The 17,749-nt window shown below is 43.3% G+C and overlaps 1 protein-coding gene across 3 annotated transcripts in view; it reads right to left on the reverse strand.

The window, feature by feature from the left end:
- rarga (retinoic acid receptor gamma a) overlaps positions 1-17,659 on the reverse strand; it is a 43,492-nt gene extending 25,833 nt beyond the window's left edge. Inside the window, exons 1-5 of one of the 3 annotated variants that reach the window (XM_028582215.1) lie at positions 17,589-17,659; positions 17,354-17,459; positions 12,995-13,336; positions 11,904-11,973; positions 3,655-4,017 (exon numbers count right to left, since the gene is read on the reverse strand). In XM_028582215.1, coding sequence (XP_028438016.1) covers positions 3,655-3,823 — 169 coding nt within the window. In that variant the 5' untranslated portion in view covers positions 3,824-4,017; positions 11,904-11,973; positions 12,995-13,336; positions 17,354-17,459; positions 17,589-17,659. The remainder of the gene's footprint in view (positions 1-3,654; positions 4,018-11,903; positions 11,974-12,994; positions 13,337-17,353; positions 17,460-17,588) is intronic. The other 2 variants (XM_028582216.1, XM_028582214.1) reach the window with 2 other exon arrangements.
- Positions 17,660-17,749: the final 90 nt, after the last annotated feature.

Consider the following 17,749-nt stretch of genomic DNA (forward strand, 5'->3'; position numbering starts at 1 on the left):
TATTTACTATTTGTCTATATGGAGTGTGTGTGTGTGTGTGTGTGTGTGTGTGTGTGTGTGTGTGTGTGTGTGTGTGTTAGATTATGCTGTGTTCGTGGTACTGTACATGCACTGATGCTCAACACAAATGAAGTTCCTAACGGATAAATAAAGTTCTTTGAATTGAATATACTAATGTTTGTGCATGTGTGTCTGTGGCATATAAATCCATGCCCACCACACACTTCACATAAACAGCTGTTCCCCTTGTCTCCATTGGAGGTACAAGTGAGCAGACTCAGGCAGCTTTTACACAAGTTTCAACACGCCATTTATTCCTTTCTATTAATACAATCCTTTTAATTTCATCCCACTGCGATGCAGCTGAAAACATTCACAGCTGAGCCTCTCATGAGATTTCTGTTTGCATCACTCAGCAAAAAGCTCAAAATGATGGTTAGAGTAGAAAGTCCGAGCCCAGCAAAAGACTGCAGATTTTGGTCCCAGCCATGTGGGGCTGAAGGAAATGACCTACTAGCTTTTCAAAACATCCCTGTGGCTGGCTTTAAGGCCAGGGCTCCGGCCCTGATTGGTGAAAGCATATAAAGGTGTTTCAGGGCTCAGTGGTGATGTTATCACATAGTAAGTGGCCTTAATGGTCTTCCAACTGTTTGTTTGAAGGGCTCCCATAATGACAGGGATCAACTGATAACGGCCTCTGCTACATACTGCACAGAGAGCTGTCAGAGCCTCTCATGGATGAACAAATGCCTTTGCACATTTGTAAAGATATGGGTGGTAAAGAGGGAGTCTTGCAGCACACCCACATGTTCAGTGAACCTCATTCACACATGACTTGAACGTTAAAGTGAAGCACTAAGGTGTTCTGGGTCTGCTTACTTCATGTATGCATTAAGAATAAAGAAAAGTCTACTATCTCTACATGTGCAAACACAGCCATCCCTCCCAAGTCCTGTCTCTTCCCACCTCTGTGCAAAACAGGTATTTCCAAAGACACTCTGGTGCCAAAGCACAGCGCCGCCGTGGGAGGTGCTCCGACCTGTCGGCACAGCATTCACACTCAACAAAAGGTAGGTGTCACCCGGGATACCTTTCTAACAACAATTACACACGGAGCTCTGAAGCCGGGCAAGAATGCAGTTCTATTTACTGCACACACAAACACACATACACGCAGAGAAATATCCGCAGTGCTACTCCCTTTATGTGGAAGGTATTTTCTCACTCTGGCCTACAGACAGCCCTGACAACAATGAGCAGGCCTGTTAAGCCAACTCCTGGATAAGAAGTAGAAGGAGAGGGCCTGGGGAATGTCCAAACCAAAGCCTTTTGTCTTCCCCGCTAATGTTTAAGAGAGTGGGGAATGAGACTGCTGTCAGTAAAATGACTTGTAACATTCCTTGTCAAGGGAAACACCAAAAGGATGTTTTAAAAGCCGATACTAACTGCTGATTATTTTCCATCCACAGGCTGATATGAAAATGTATTTTTTTAAAGAGCTTTAGCACAAATAACCTGTAGGCAGGTCTAGTGCTGAAACAATTAGTCGATTAATTGAAATTGCATGTTTCACTATTTCTTGACATTTTTTAGAGTTAATAATTGCTCGAATAATCAAAAACAGTTATGAACAGATTACAAGTCATTAGTCACAGCTCCTGATATACCTGTTTTAAGTTAATTAATTATGTAAAAAAAAGAGAGAAATAGTTTTAATTTGTTGCTGATTCGAGACTCCTAGCGAAAAAATAATAATACTGATCCTAATGTTTACAGTGAATAATATTAGACAATACTGACATTGATTTGATCAGCTAATAAAGAGGTAGAAATAAACAAAATGTCAATGCACACACATAAAGCTCAGTCCACGCTAATTGTCACTATGATCCTGACTTAATCTTTGGCCCGAACCTTGTTTAAACTCTGACACAGAATAATTGCAGTCCTTAACCCTTGTGAACGATACTACTGCCAGCGTGGATGTGTCAGTACAAGCAGTCATGCATGAGAGCCCCAGTGCATGTAGTTGCCTGTGTCTGTTTGTGCTTTGATACTTGTTTTTGTCTTAACTCATGCCAGTGTAAAAACCAAAAGAATCCATCTGTCAGTGCGGTGGGATTTCACTATGCGTCAGGAGTATGTTTCTAGTTTTTAGATGAAAGAAGTGCTCTGTGTTTGAGAGACTGAGAGACAGAGAGACAGTCAGAGAGAGAGAGAGAGAGAGAGGGGGGATGTCTCTGGTGTTGTGTTTGCATGTGTGTATATCTATGTTTTCCTAGCAGGGTGTGTTCTTAGATTCCACCACACTAGGACATTACCCCTAGGTGCTCTTGCTCCCTCTCTCGCTTGCTCTGGTTCTGTGAAAATACCTTGAGGATTAGGTGGGCAGCAGCGGCGAGGAGGAAGGGGGGGGAGGTAGTGATTGACAGCTGAAAGGCTGGAGAGGTGCTCAGGCATGCTGTGGTAGGGGAGAGAGGGGGACTGCACACACAGGCTGGGGGGCTTTCAGGCTCTGCACTCAGCTGTTGCCACCCACACCCATTATAGCCCCTTCACCACCTACCACCCACCAACACCTGCTGCCCATTTAGCACTGCACCCAGATAAGATTTCAAATAACTCCTGCTTACCTTTACCTCAAGCCCTAACCTTAACGAAAGTGCTCCTTCTATACTCTCTCTTTCTTTCTTTCCTTTCTCTCACATTGACATCCTCACCCTCCAGCGAATTATGCAGCCGTGGTTTTATTCGTTGATAATCCCTGACCTAGAATCATGATGCTGATTAAAAAATTGCCTTTAGAAACTAGCAGGTATTTTGAACAACAATGTATGTCAACAGTGTGTGTGTGTAATATGGTCAGTTTTTCCATGACAGAAAAACACTCTGAACTGCCAACAATCTCCTCTTTGTGCTCTGTGCTACATACTGTAGTGTACATCATTCCATTTTAGTGCTTCAACATACAACAGTGCCCCCTGTGCTCAGGTCTGAAACTAGTCTGACACTACTGGAGTGTGCTGCTTTAGCTCACCTTTCTTTCTCCAAAACGGTGATACCACACACTGCTTATTCTGAATAAACAGTCAGATAAGTCTTTCAATTGCAATTGTGCTCATTTTCAAATATTTGTTGATGCTCAGAGCACTCATCACCTCACACTGAAAGAATGTTGTTTTGTCTCAGACTTGTGGGTTGCCTGCCTCACAAAAGCTCTGTGAGAAGTCCAGAAACACACATGCGCGCACACGCACAGACACACACACACACACACACACACACACACACACACACACACACACACACACACACACACACACATACAAGCATCTATACGGAAACCACAGGAGCAGAGTAATCATTGTATTGATGAAAGTGCACTTTTTCTTCATGGTTTCTTTGGGGATTTTTTTATACCACTCGTCCTATATCACAAACAGACCCTAAGGTTTTCCATTTCCACAAAATTACACATAATGAAGTGCAATTTAAATAGCCGAATTTTCCTCTTTCCAGTGCAAGTTCAAATTGTATAATGTGACTTAAATAAAATGAAGGTATGGGGCCATACATGTAGTTAAGAGTTGAAAGGGAAAATGATACGTGAGAGGGAGGAAAAGTCAAACGCACACAGTAATGAAAATGACTTACAGAGAGCGGCCATCTCTTTGGGCAGGTCAGCACCAAATCTTCCAAACAGGCTGCTGTTGGCCAGCAGGTCAAAAGGGGAGTGGCTTCTCATGGAGTTGAAGGCGAACGGGTAGACGGCAGGTGGGAACCCGGTCATGTGACCCACCTGCTGTTCCCTGTTGGTAGCCATGGCAACAGAGCACACCCAGGGGTCCGCAGCAGGCCGCTGGGTGAAAGAAACGTCCGTCACAACACCTGGAAATCCCCGGCAAAGTTTAAATTTGTGTCCCTTCGAAGACTCTCAGGATGTGGGGAACAGATGAGTGATGATGAGGCCTCTGGTTTTAGTGACTCCACTTTAAAAGGGTCATCCAATTCAGTTTTCTGGGGAAAAGAAGGCAGATAAATTTGTTATTTCTTTCTAAGAAATTCCCCACATAAAACTTGAGGATAAGTGTTTGTGATTGGTATGAACATAATGATACAATCAATGGTTTGTGTTGAGATCCTCTCTGGATTCCACAAACGCAATTCACCTCACGTCAACTCTGAGACTGTGATCCATCTACGTTCTGGGACGGAGAATAGTTTATCTACTGTTCTAATGTAAGAAGGATGTGCAAACTTTATACCAACAACAGGTATGAGAGAATGGGAAGTAAAGAAGTAGTAAGGAAAGACGACGAGAACCAAAACAGATAAAGGGACATACATCAGGGACCATGTTGGAAAAAAGTGTTTCTCGCTTTTACATGTTATCCCTTGGATCCCCTTGTTGTCTTTCTATATCCATAAATAAAACAAACCAAAAAAAAAGACGTGAGAGAAAAATAACGAGTGAGCTGTAAGAGGAAAGCCAGAAAAACTGGGACTGGGCGAGGGGAAAAGAAAATAAGAAAGAAGTTTGGAAAAAGTTATATGAAGGAAGAGAGGGGGGGAGGGAGGGATGGGAAAAAAAAGAGAGAGAGAGAAAGAGAGAGCTCTTGTTCTTGCAGTTTTGAAGAGCTTCCAGACTTCTACAGTGATTCCAGGCTATGCCATATGATTTAAATCACCAGAACTCTACTATAAAGAGCTCCTCTGTTCCTGCTGCCAGCCTAGCACAGCAGACTGCCTCTTTGCCTCTTTCCCCCCAGGACCAGAGGCCCAGACACGGGGTCCAGCATGAAGAAGGGAGGGGGGGTTTGATGGGGGTAGAGGGTAGGGAAAATGAGATCCACTGATTGCTAACTGCTGCTGTCACTTCCAACTATCTTCTCTTGAGGTCAGGCTCCCATCCCACAGAGTCATTTTGGCTCTAACCTCCTGCAGCTTGCTCGTCACTTGGACTCCACACATTAGGCCCAGACAAATCAGGCTCAAGAGTGGAAAAGGGTGCAGTTATGGCCCACTGTTGACAGTTAATACAAGAGAGGGTGAAAAAATCCCAGCAAAGCCTCCCATTTTTTTCATGTTTTCTTTTTGCCTTTTACTTCTCTAGCGTGATTTCATGAGTGGGTGGTGTGATCAGCTTGTTTTTGAAATGCGGCTTTGAAAAAAAAGCAGAGCCAAGGAATTTGGAACTACTGTGGCTTGTGAATCTGGGAGAAAAGACAGGGAAAAAATCTTGGTAATGAATTTGGTATAAACAAAGAAATGAGGGTCGGGGGGAGAGATCTAAGGCTAAACCAGTGAACTGCTGAACTGAGCAAAAAACACACAGTGACAGGGTCTGGGCACTGGGGGGCACTAAGAGGTGGCGCCGTGCCGAGGAAAGAGGGAGAGCTTTCCAAGACGCACACATATGCACCACATAGTCTTAAACACATACACATGCAATCAAAAAAAAAAAAAGAAAAACCTCTACACGTGTGAGAACACACACACACACACACACACACACACACACACACACACACACACACACACACACACACACACACACACACTTCTCACCCCTTGCCTTTTCCAGGACTCTGGCTCCCTCCCTGCCTCTCTTTCTGGCTCTTTCTCTTTCAACAGAGCCAGTTAATTACACCCTACTGCTGCAGGCAGCTTCAAACCACCACTAATTTAGAGTTCCATTACAGTAAACTGTTCCACATGTGCATCCAGGGCCCAGGCAGGCTCGGGTGGCCACGTTTCAGGAAGAAGCAGCCGTCGATAGGCACCCACCCCCAACCTGCCAACACAGCCATATTGCCATATTTCTTTTTCTTTCCTTCTTTCTCTCTGTATGTCTTTCTTTCGCTTATTCAGTCTATCCCTCATCTTAACTACTTTTGATTTTTTCCCTTTTCTGACCCACCCCACATCTCCTCTATAATCATATACCGAATCCTCTCTCCCCCACCTCCCCCACCCGCACCCCATTTCCATCCCTCTACTGCTTATACAACTTGTACCATGACCCTGTGCAGCGGTTCCACTGTGCGGCTAACACACAAAAACATCACTAAAGATTTCACAGTGGGCCTAATGGGAGAAGAGGTACAGACTGGAAAAACAAAACTGCCAGTAACGCACAGGCTCATAAAGTGTGTGTGTGTGTGTGTGTGTGTGTGTGTGTGTGTGTGTGTGCGTGCGTGCGTGCGTGCGTGCGTGCGTGCGTGCGTGCGTGCGTGCACGTGTTATGAGTATGTACTTGGCCAGCGCTTGGCCCGTTTGGGTATTTGCCTCATGAACTCAAACCAGGCCCCATAAAGGCAGCACGATCTGTCTGAGAGTGCTGGGAGAAGAGAAAAAGGAAGATGTGTGACAAAAATATTATTATTATGAAGAGAAAGAGTAGGACTGTACACATGTGACTTTTGTATTCCCAAAGGGGGAAACAACAGTAGATTAATCCACAAATTAAGCTTTAAATGAGTTTCAAGCCACGAGACCCAAGCGGAAAATCCTACCTCAGCACAATAAACCGCAGTCCCACTGTACTTTCACACATATGTAATGAAACAACGACAGAATCTGATTAAGAAAAAACTAGTAGAGTACAGAGAGACACACAGCCTTTTAAAATAGAACCCAGTAACTTTACACTGCCCAAACACAATAATGAATTAATAAAAGAGTTGGCGCCAGTGTTTTTTAATGAGTCACATCAGCCCAGCAGCTTTTTACAGAGCCATTTATGTTTTATGTTGGGTCCTGTGGTAGGCTTACTTCGCCAGCCCGTCTGGGGCTATAAGGGGATAAGGGGAATTTGGAGTGACCTCATCCACTGTTAGCCAGGGCCAAATGGGCATGGAGGGCCTCCCTACTTCCCTTGAGCCTGGGGGGCACACAGGAGGCAGAAAGCAGCCAGGCAGGCGAGGAGCAGCAGGGCCGGCTATGAGTGGGTTCCCGGCTGCTGCGGCTGCTGCTGCTGCTGCTGCTGCTGCTGCTGCTGGGACTTTCCATCATTACCTACGTCTTAGGGCCTAAGACGTAGCCTAAGACGTAGCAGTTTAAATTTATTTTGGGTGTTTCTGTAAATAGTGGAGTGTTAGGTGAGACCTTACAGTACTTCATCCTGTTAAAGCAGAGTCGTTACACTTGAGATAATCCATTGATTTTATTGGTAGAAAACGCTGTGTAGCAAATAAAATGAAATCAATCAAGATGACAATTTGGAGGCAGCCCTACAAGACAAGGCATGCTTAGAGAGAATGAGATTCTCTTGTTTGCTAAAGAGTTTAGCAAAAAAAGACGTAGCAGAACGTAGAATCAAGCAAGAGTGGAAAAGACAGAAAGAGAGAGAGAGAGAGAGAACAGTTCCCACAGATTGAATGTCTGTTAAACAAAGGGTATCAAATCCTCTGTGAGCAAAACAACAATTGTGCCTTAACCGTTGTGACGGAGTGAGGCCCCTCAGGCAATAAGAACTGCAGTCAAAAATAACAAATAAATCACGGCATCTCAGGAAGCTCTGCACCACACAACCAAGAAAGGCAGTGGGTTTTTTAGTCAGCACGAGAAACCACAGGTGATTACTTTGCAGTATTCTGGGTGCCATGGCTGGCCCGATTTGAAAGAGATTTCTTTTTACAGTAAGGGAAAAACAAAATAAATTTACAGTAACTGTGTGTGAATGTTGGATTGAGTTATAACTGTATGTTTGTCTTTGTCCATATTTTCCTTTGAAGTCAAATTCAAACGCTACTCCTTCCTCTCTGACTCTTGTGGAGACTTGTTGTTTCTTTTCTGAGCTTGAGTGGGTTTCACACATTTTCTTTGGGTTTCCTGAACCCCCAGAAGGCAACAATATGCAATTAAAAAAATTAAAAAAAAGTCCTGAGAGGTAAAATAAAAAAAAAATATATATGTGTCAGTCAGTCCAGGCAGAGCAGCAAGTCAAAACCTTTTCACTGGAAGAATTAAATTGTAAATTCACAGCCTCGAGACAAATCAACTGTACCATGTATCCTGGCAGTGGAAAGCTTGGCAGAATGGCAGAATCACAGACTCCTCTCACGCTTTTTCCACCTCTGACTTGCTCACTCCTGCTCATTTTTTTGACAGAAAACTGTGCATGTCTTCCAGGCCCTGTCCTCCAATCGTCAACATCATAAAGTGATTTATGTTCAATAACTTTGTAAAGGAAACGACTTGAAGCAGACAGGGTTATGTTTAAGTTTTGGGTCGTGGGTGAAGTCATACTACCACAGCAGTTAAACAATGATTTTACAGTCCGTGTGTCCTGAGTTGACAGACTGGCTTTTCCAACCGCTTGGAGCAAAATGTGGACTTAGTGTCATCATCACTGCTTAATATGCCCACACAGAGCCATCAGAAAGTGTCGGTGGACTGTCACATAGAAATTTAGATGTTCATATTAAAACATAATGACATAACGTTGTCTGATCTTGTTGCTGGCGTCAGCAGTATTTTGGCAGTGAAAACAATATCCTCAACACTATTATCTGATGCAAAGCTGACAGCTCCCAGTTTTTCAACAAGTGGCTGGCTAATGGCTCTGAGAGAGACACCTAGTGACAGACGGTCCTGTGCCTCCAAACAAACCGGCATTCCATCGCCTGAAACTTGTTTGACAGCTGCCTCTGCAACAATGCAAAGAAGCACCTCTGTGTAATCACTTGTCACTTGAAGAGGTATTGGATTTCAGGAGTGCCACTGGGGGAGAGTCATAATGCAATCCTTGTTTTTGTATCTTTAAATCATCTAATGTTAATCCCTAAATCTTTTTTTGTTCTCTCTTTCTTCTCTTTGTTTAACCATAATGTCACAAAACAGGCTTTGTTGACTTACAGTGGTGGAGAGAAGTATGGAAAGAGTGAGAAGTCAGTGAGACATAAAACACTTTGTGACATGATGAAGTCATCCCGACAGCTTGCTGTTTCCATGATGTGGTAGAGCTCTTTGGAGTACTCAACATGGAGACTTCAGCAGTGGGTCCAGCAGCACAAGAAAACATACCACAAGAGGAAAAGGCAAAGGCAGATGATGGTGGGACATTTTGAGAAATAAAGAGAGTCAGAGAGACAGGAAGTAAAGCAAGAGAAGAAAGCTCAGAGTGGCAACAATGTGATGGCTACTCTTCGAGATTTGGAAGGTAAAATTGGTGCTACTAATATGTCTAGTTTTGTAATTACAAAGAGATGATTCACACAGGCAGCAATGAAGGTGTTCCCATTCCTCAACTCAGAGAGAAGACAATCCTTTCTCTGAATAAAGAGATGCATAATGGATGGGTTTCACCACTGCCGCCGCTTCTAGCCTCGGGAGTCAAAGCAACACTCAAGCAGGCCCAAACACACACATGCAAACCAACACACATTCGCACCAGTTTAACTTTGTGCCAAAAGATCTTTTAATGAGAGCTTGAAGGAAGGCTGGACATGTAAATCCTTACAATGAGACACACCTGCAAAAATAGACATAGGAAATGGTGTGCAGATAGTTTCCTTGTTAATTATAGTGTGGTAACAGAGAGCCCCTCGATTCTCCTAAAACCACCTGTCTAACCCCTCCCTACTACTTGGGCTTAATTGCTATAGAAATTCCAGAAAAAGACAGGTATCAACAACTCCCAGATTTACTGCTCAAAGTCATGTCACAAAGACAGACTCTTAGCGGATTTTGCAATACAGAAGCTTTTATGGGGCAACTGTTGTTTCATTGGTTCCCACAAAACCTCAGATGTATCTACACTTAAAAAGTATTATCACATAAATGTAAACGGACTGTATTTATATAGCGCTTTTCTAGTCTTCACGACTACTCAAAGCTCTTTAACATAGTACAGGAACCATTCACCATTCACACACTGTGGCCGAGGCTGCCGTACAAGGTGCCACCTGCTCATCAGATAAACACTCACACACATTTACTCGGGGTTCAGCGTCTTGCCCAAGGACACTTCGACATGGGACTGCAGGGCCAGGGATCAAACCACCAACCTTCCGATTGGCAGGTTACCGCACTACCACTGAGCCACAGCCGCCCCAGATAACACACCAGGTTTTGCAATTTTGTAAAAAAAATAAATATACACAGTATTTGGACATGTTTAAACCTTGATGGTTTTACTGGAACAATGATTATAACAAATGAAATTGTAATTATTTATTGTTGTTATTATAACCAGCGTTTCTCCTGTTTTTATTATTTTGTGATGACCTTTAACCTTTTGATCCATGAAATGTCAAAATTGTAGGCACATATACCTGGAAAAACTACCACTAATCAGGCCATTTCGTCTGTGCTTTTGTTCCAAAGTAGTTATTTCCATGGACATACAGTACATTTAATCAGTATATTATTGCTGATCTGTACGGATAGACAGTATGTGAGCACTGACTGAATAATTTTAAAGCTGGGCTGTTGCCTGACGTGTAAATATTTACAACAACAAAAATGGGAGAATGTTTTTGGTGAGGCTGATTAAGCTCACATACTCATGATCACAAGTACATGGATCATGAGTAATGACACATACCCATCTGGTGCATATAACAGCTAGCACAAATAATAATTGATTCCAAACATTCACTAAAGAAAAACAGGATGCTGTGACTGAACTCCATGAAGGTAAAGCCACTCTGCATTGACAGCCTGTCCTCGAAAAAAAAGACCCACGGGTGGTGCTCTGGAGGAGGAGGAGGAGAGCAAAGTGATATTACTCTGCCTTAGAGATGAGCTCCATTTCTTCCACTCCAGATGTCACAGACTCAGAGTCAAACTGATAGACCAGATGACAGTGGAGGGGGCAACAGATATCACTGGCCTTCAAGCAGGCATCCCTCACTCAACTGTGTGGGTGTTTTTCTTTTTACAATTTGCTTCAATCAAACTGTCCCTCACACTTATGTCAAGTCCACCAGGGGAAATAAGCAGTGGACAGCAGGTGCAAAGCCAAGGCAGTCCAGCTGCAGCGGTTTACCTACTGACCAGTCACTGCTGGAGCAATAAACCAAAACACTGCGGAAAGCTACACTTCGACATCAGGTGCCTGATCATTTGATATCCAAATCAAACAGTACTTAATGCAATGTGTTACACATGGCTGTAACTAGTGAAACCTGTTAACCCAGCATATATGCCAGCATCTATCAATAGCCTTCACTGACACGCTGCTAACTATGGGAAAACAATGAATAAACTTTCATGTAAACTAAGAGCAGAGTTTCAGACACACCTCACTCCACAGGAATTAGCCTCTGCTGTTTAAAAGGTGGAAAACAATGCTTCTCTTTTCCAAGTGTTCATATGTTGCTTATAAAAAAAATTAAAAGAAAACAGGTCAAGGACTGGTGACTCCTCTGGTGAATACATTCATACACATCAAACACATGCAAGCGTGTACACACTAACACACACACATGTGCTAATAATAAAGAGCTCCATAGGCACTGGGTAACACTTGAAACACTCACTAATAAGCACATATGTGCACACAGGCACATGCAGGCACACATGCTGAAGTATATTTTCATATAAACTCAGCATCACTCTCACATTAATAAGAAACAAAGATGCTAAAACACTGCATGCAAACGACATGTGTTAGGACGTTTTAGTGTTTACACATGAAAGTCTGGTCGGATTGCGGGGCAAACAATGATTAATTGTTTCAAAGCCTCTCAAGTGTTTAGCACACTCTGTCTCTGTCTTCAATTAAAACTGTTGACCGATTCCCAACGAAAATGCAGTCTCTCTTTCCTTCTCTTTGTTGAGAGAGAGAGAGAGAGAGAGAGAGAGAGAGAGAGAGAGAGAGAGAGAGAGAGAAAGAAAGGAAGACAAACAATGACTAAAGTTACAGATTCTGAACTTTTTAAGAATAAATTACTCACCCGCTCTTGTGTTGATGAGGCAGACGGACAGATGAAGCAGTTGCTGGAAAGGTCTGATGAGCAGAGCTAGCTGGGGGGAAAAGGAGAAAAGATGTGTGTACGTTCATCAGAGTCCTTCTGACAGCAAAGACAGAGTAGCAGTGAGTCTCTCCCTCCCTCCCTCACTCTCTCTCTCCCTCCCTCACTCCTCCTCTCTCGCAGTCTTTACCTCTTAAAATCACTATTTCACTCCCCAAACACAAGCACACACTCACTCACTAAGAAATAATTATACTCTCTGATTCATAAAGCCTTCCTCTGTCACGTGACCCAACACTTCAAATATACAGCACATTTTTTCACTAGCCACAAAATGCCTGGAGGGAAGAAAAAGGCCCAGAGAGCTTAAGTTTCTGTTTTTAATTCTCTCTCCCTTCTTTGTCTCTCGGGTGAATTATTTTTTTCTCCTTCATCTTCTTGGCTAAAGAGTCGGTTTACCTACAAACTGTTTGTGCATGTTGAAATGCGTGAGCTATGACGTTATCTTAGATAATTTGTGTTTAATCTATAAATTCAGATGATGTTTGAGCATCCTGAACACAACAATTTTAATGTTTTGATTTTACACAGATGATGCTTTAATGGCAAGCCAATAGGTTTTCTCTCCCCAAAAAGTCTAAGTAGTTTCACCTAGTCATTTATTCCCAGTGTGATCAATTTATAGAATAATCATGATGGACTTGCCCTACTTGTCTGCTCACTACAGGCATGTAGGTGCTGTTTTTGTGTAACTCATGTGTTGTTGGCGCTGTGTTTCATTGCTTTTAATGTTTCTGTGACAATCTTCCCAGAGCAGTGATAATAAATCACTACCATTCTTACTGATGGTACAACTACTGATAGGACTTAATATTAGAGAACACATGAGAACCCTTGTGAAAATAATTAAGGAAGTATTGGACACAAAGAAAACTAAAAACATAATTTTGCATTCAAAACTGGAGTCAATTTTTTTCAGGATACATAACATCTGTCAACATTCTGGCACAGATTATGCAGTTTGGAAAAAAAACTGTAAAGTCACAAATGTTTTAAAAAAAACATTCTGGTACCTAAAATCACTTTAGCTCTGAGAATGAGACTCGTGGTGGCACAACAGCTTCAGGGAAGTCCCGTGTGAGATGGCAGAGCTGTGCAGCAGCAGCAGCGACAACTTTGGGTGTGCCCCTGAACGTGCCCCTCTCTCCATATGAGATCATATGTTTCAGATCTGTGTTTATGTGTTTGTGGTTCTGGGCGTGTGCCCTGTTTTTTTTAATGTAATGTTTCTCAAGTTGTTTTGGTTATGAAGAGCACCTCAAACCTCAGAACTGGGAGGAGAGGGCACACCTCTACTGGCATCTCAACAGGCACTTTTACCTCTGCTTCTGCAGCAGAGCATAGATAATCCACACCTTCAAAAGAAAAAAAAACCAAACAAGTCAATTAGAAAAATCTAGACTATTTAATATCTAAACCAAGTAAGTGCAGCAAGCATTTTCAAAATAACCAACTTATACATGCACTACTTGTTCTGAAACTTCATCTAAAACGATGCCCTGCAGGCGTATCGGCCACACATCACTTCACATTCTCCCAAATTTCACAGTCTGAAGCAGAATTGCCAACCAATGCAGCATTTAGAACTTTTCTATTGTACATTTACGACCTGATATAACTGCTGCGTATTGTGTTCACAGTAACTGGCCTGATACAGGCAGAGATCTTATCCCCAAATACACTGACCCCAATATGTCTCCAGGATAAAGCCAAGCCATCATAATAATAAAAAACACAAGTATTCTCGTTAGTCCTATATGTGCTTCCGATCTTTACAGCCACATATGGTCTACAGTAGCCTATTGAAATGCTCTTTTATACATTTGATGTGGATTTGCTGGTACATAATCAGGGTGAATGAATGGATAAGCAGTGTTGCCTTTTTGCAGAAACCTTATATTCAGGAAGCACAGATCTAAGCCATACTGCAAAAAAGCACTTCAGCTGATCCTTATCTTGTTTACATTTGATTTATGCATTGCTTAAGAGGCCACTAAGGCTAATAGAAATCCCTTAACTGTTTACATAGCAGTACTAAATCCGCAATATGAAAACAATATGAAACAAGAAACTAAATACAGCCATAGGGCGCTGCAAAAAACTCTATATCAGCCATTAGAGGGAGGTGAACTAACTGTTAAGTGTGAATTTCAAGTTGGTGTGATGCTGATCAGGCTGACCATGACTATGCATTTGTGTCAGAATGTGTAGTTATGTTTGTGTGTGCGTGTGTGTTAGTGTGTGTGTGTGTGTGTGTGTGTGTGTGTGTGTGTGTGTCAGTGCGCGGGGCATGCTGTGCTCCTTATTAAATTATGACAGTGAGATTCAGCAGGGATGTGTTTAGGCTTTGCGTACATCTGCACTGTTGAGTGTGTGAGTGTGTGTGTGTGTGTGTGTGTGTGTGTGTGTGTGTGTGTGTGTGTGTGTGTGTGTGTGTGTGTGTGTGTGTGCGCATGGATGAGTATGCGTAGGCAGTAGCAGCGAGAAGGTCAGAGGTTACTAGTGTTTGTGTTTCAGTGTCAGTGAAGTGTGCTCCAGGCAGAGATTTATGATCATTGTGTCTGGGAGGCTGCAGAGTGGGGGATAATGAAGATAGATCAGGGTGCTATCTCTCTCTCTGGGCACCACTGGAAACATAGCCTATGGCCCTGTCCGTTCTTGTATCATTAACTTCAGCCTGTGACATCACAACGCACTGCCCTGACATCAATCCTGACACAGTGTGCTCTGACAAAAAGTCGAACGCAAGAGAGGCAATTCCTCACAGGAAGTCATCCGGCAAACATAGGCATTGTTCAGCTTTGCAGCTTCTCTGGGTGTGTTTATGAAGATATGAAATATTCATGGAAACATCGTACTCAGTCGTGTGTTTCCACTTTAGATTAGACGTATTTGCATTCACAGAGCCATGGAGCAGAGGCCTGAGGCTCACTGGCAGAGGAAAAGCAGCAAAGGAAAGGAAAGAGAAAGGGGGGATGATGGAGGGAGCAAGAGAAGGAGGAAGTGAGGTTAGAGGGGTTAAAGCGAGATGGAGAGAGGGGGGAGGAGAGAGGGGTTGGAAGGCCAGTGGTACAGGGAATGTGAGAGAAAGGGGTATGAAATAGTAAGAGGGAGGGAAAGAAAACTGGAGGGTGAGATGGAGAGAGGGACGGACTGTAGAAGGAGGGAGAGAAGGGGGTTTGATGGCATTGGTGGTGGGGAGGTGAGAAGGGGCGCAGGGAGCTGGTGCCTGTGGCGGTAGGTTTTAATCAGTAACAAGATGCCTGTAATGAGATCACTATTTCCACACATTCAGATTGATGTCATGTGAAGTTTGGTGCCACACTGAGACAGGCAGGGGATGCAGGGCGAACACACTCAAGACATGTTTGCACACACACATTCAGAAACACACACACACACACACACACACACACACACACACACACACACACACACACACACACACACACACACACACACACACACACACACACAAATAAACACTTGCTTGCACTTTCTTGGTTACAGACTTAAAACACACATCCTGTGAAATGAAGGAGCTCATTCATCCAGGCTGGCAAAGTGCGCTCATTTAGAGTCCAACCGCCTTGAAGTAAAAACATACACAGAAGAATACTACTCACAGGAAAATGAGTTACTCATGGCAAAAGAGAAATCTGTGTTAGGGACCGAAGGGCATATACCACTATGTATTCCTCTAACAAAAACAAATGAGCACAAAGCTTGGAACAGTTAGAGAGCCAAAAGCTTTTTTACTGCAAAAGAAACTAAGGGAAAACAAGAGGGGGAGAGGGAGGGAAAATAAAAAGAGAAGTGTGTGTGTGTGTGTGTGTGTGTGTGTGTGTGTGTGTGTTATGCTTTTTGTGCATATTTTAGGGCGCATTCAGAGGCTGTCGACACAGCTACCAGCGTGTGTGCCAGCACATGAGCGCTCTGCCTATTCCCCAACATGTGTGTCCACTGAAAGGTGAACGGCTCTCCTGTCTATACTTTCCTCCAAAAATCAGCCATGATGTCACCATGAACCCATCTTGAACCCACCTCTGTCAAAAAGCATTACTCCAGCCCTCCCTCTCACCGTTTCATTTTCTGTTCCACCTCTCCCTTCTTTACGCTCCGCTCCTGCCTCTCAAATTCTTCACTGAGCTCCCATTCTTTTGTTTTGCTCTTTTTCATATTTCCGTATTCTTCAACATTTCCCCTCTCCTGTCCTTGTCTCTTTTCTCTCTCCCTCCTCTCTTACTGAAGCACACAGACTCTTTTTTTTTTTTTTTTTTTTTTTTTGGCAAGCGTGGTCTAATTGAATCACCAAAAAGCGCAGCAGTTTGCCAAAAATGCCAGGATGTTCTGATTATCATAAACTTTGTTTAAGCTGTGGTTTTACAAAAAAATCCTCTGAGTGCATGACAGAATGCCAAAAAAATAAAGAAAAAAATAAAGAAAAAGAACGAGGAATAGTGGAGAATGTAAATGAAAGAGGGGAGAGGGAAAGAGAAAGAACACTGGGGAAGAGAGGGGTGGTGGGGGCAGCGAGAAGGCAGCCAGAGAGCCACATATGGAAGTGATTTTGTAATTACTGCAAATCTGTGAGCTCAAAAGGAAAGGTCTTCTTTTCCATGCCTCCTTCCCTGCACATAAAACTGCCCTTGTGAGAAAGTTGGGCACTAAATACTGAGCAGGAAACACGAAAAAAAAAATAAGTTTTCATTTGCTTTTGGCATGTTTGGGTGGTATATTAAATATGTATATGGTACATGTTTCGTATGATAAGAGTCTGCACAGAAGAAAAATCTCTGCTCATCATGAGGCTAATTCCACAAAGTCTGGAAAGGTTTCTGCATTCTTTACTCATTTGCTTGGCTTTCCTGAGCTTAATCACCTGTCCTGGACGCAAATCTAAAACAAACTGGGGGGGTTCCGCCTGGAATGAACTGAAGTCTCTCATCAGCAATACACCTAACTGACATCGTTCACATAAAGCACACATTCAACAAGGTGCGTGAGGGAGGGGCGTTCAGGGGATGGGTGAGAGACATACAGACAAGAAAGACAGACAAACAGTTGAAGACTGTCTTCTAAGCCTCAGGCTTGCAGGTGTGTATGTTGGCAACAACTTCTGTTCTGCTCAGTCCCCAAACAGTTTCAGCAGCCTCTAATTATCTCGTGCCATGCCATAACGTGTTCTCATGATGAGTGCTTACGCGCGCAAACACACACACACACACACACACACACACACACACACACACACACACACACACACACAGGCCTACAGTATGTACACACCCGGATTGACGCAGCTTGTGCTACGTTTATTCTTGACACATTCAATTAATCACGACATGATTTACTAAAGTACACAATCCTACCTTCTTCGCCTAGAATAGCGTATGCTTCGGCTTCAAACGCGACCACATTCCCCCCGAAGTTTGAACCATAAATAGTGGATGACAAGCGCACGCGCACCCAAGTTTTCTGTTAAGGAGAAAAAACAAAGTCAGGGACAGTCTTCAGATGGGTCCTCCAGATCAGCACAGCAGCTTGTAAAGATCATGCCATTTGGTCTCATGCTTCAGAGACCGTTTCAGTCATATGTCAGATTACCTTCGTTTGTTGCCAATCCGTCACTGTGTCCTGGACGCGATATTTTCTTCCCACTATGGCCACGCCAAGACCCGCCCTTTAATAGCATTCGCACACTACTATTGGCCAGGCGTCCTTGCCTACATGTTCAGGTCCTATCCCCTGACCAATCCCCTAACCCT

The sequence above is a fragment of the Perca flavescens genome, chromosome 7 (genome assembly GCF_004354835.1).
Source record: "Perca flavescens isolate YP-PL-M2 chromosome 7, PFLA_1.0, whole genome shotgun sequence".
Taxonomy (NCBI): Eukaryota; Metazoa; Chordata; class Actinopteri; order Perciformes; family Percidae; genus Perca; species Perca flavescens.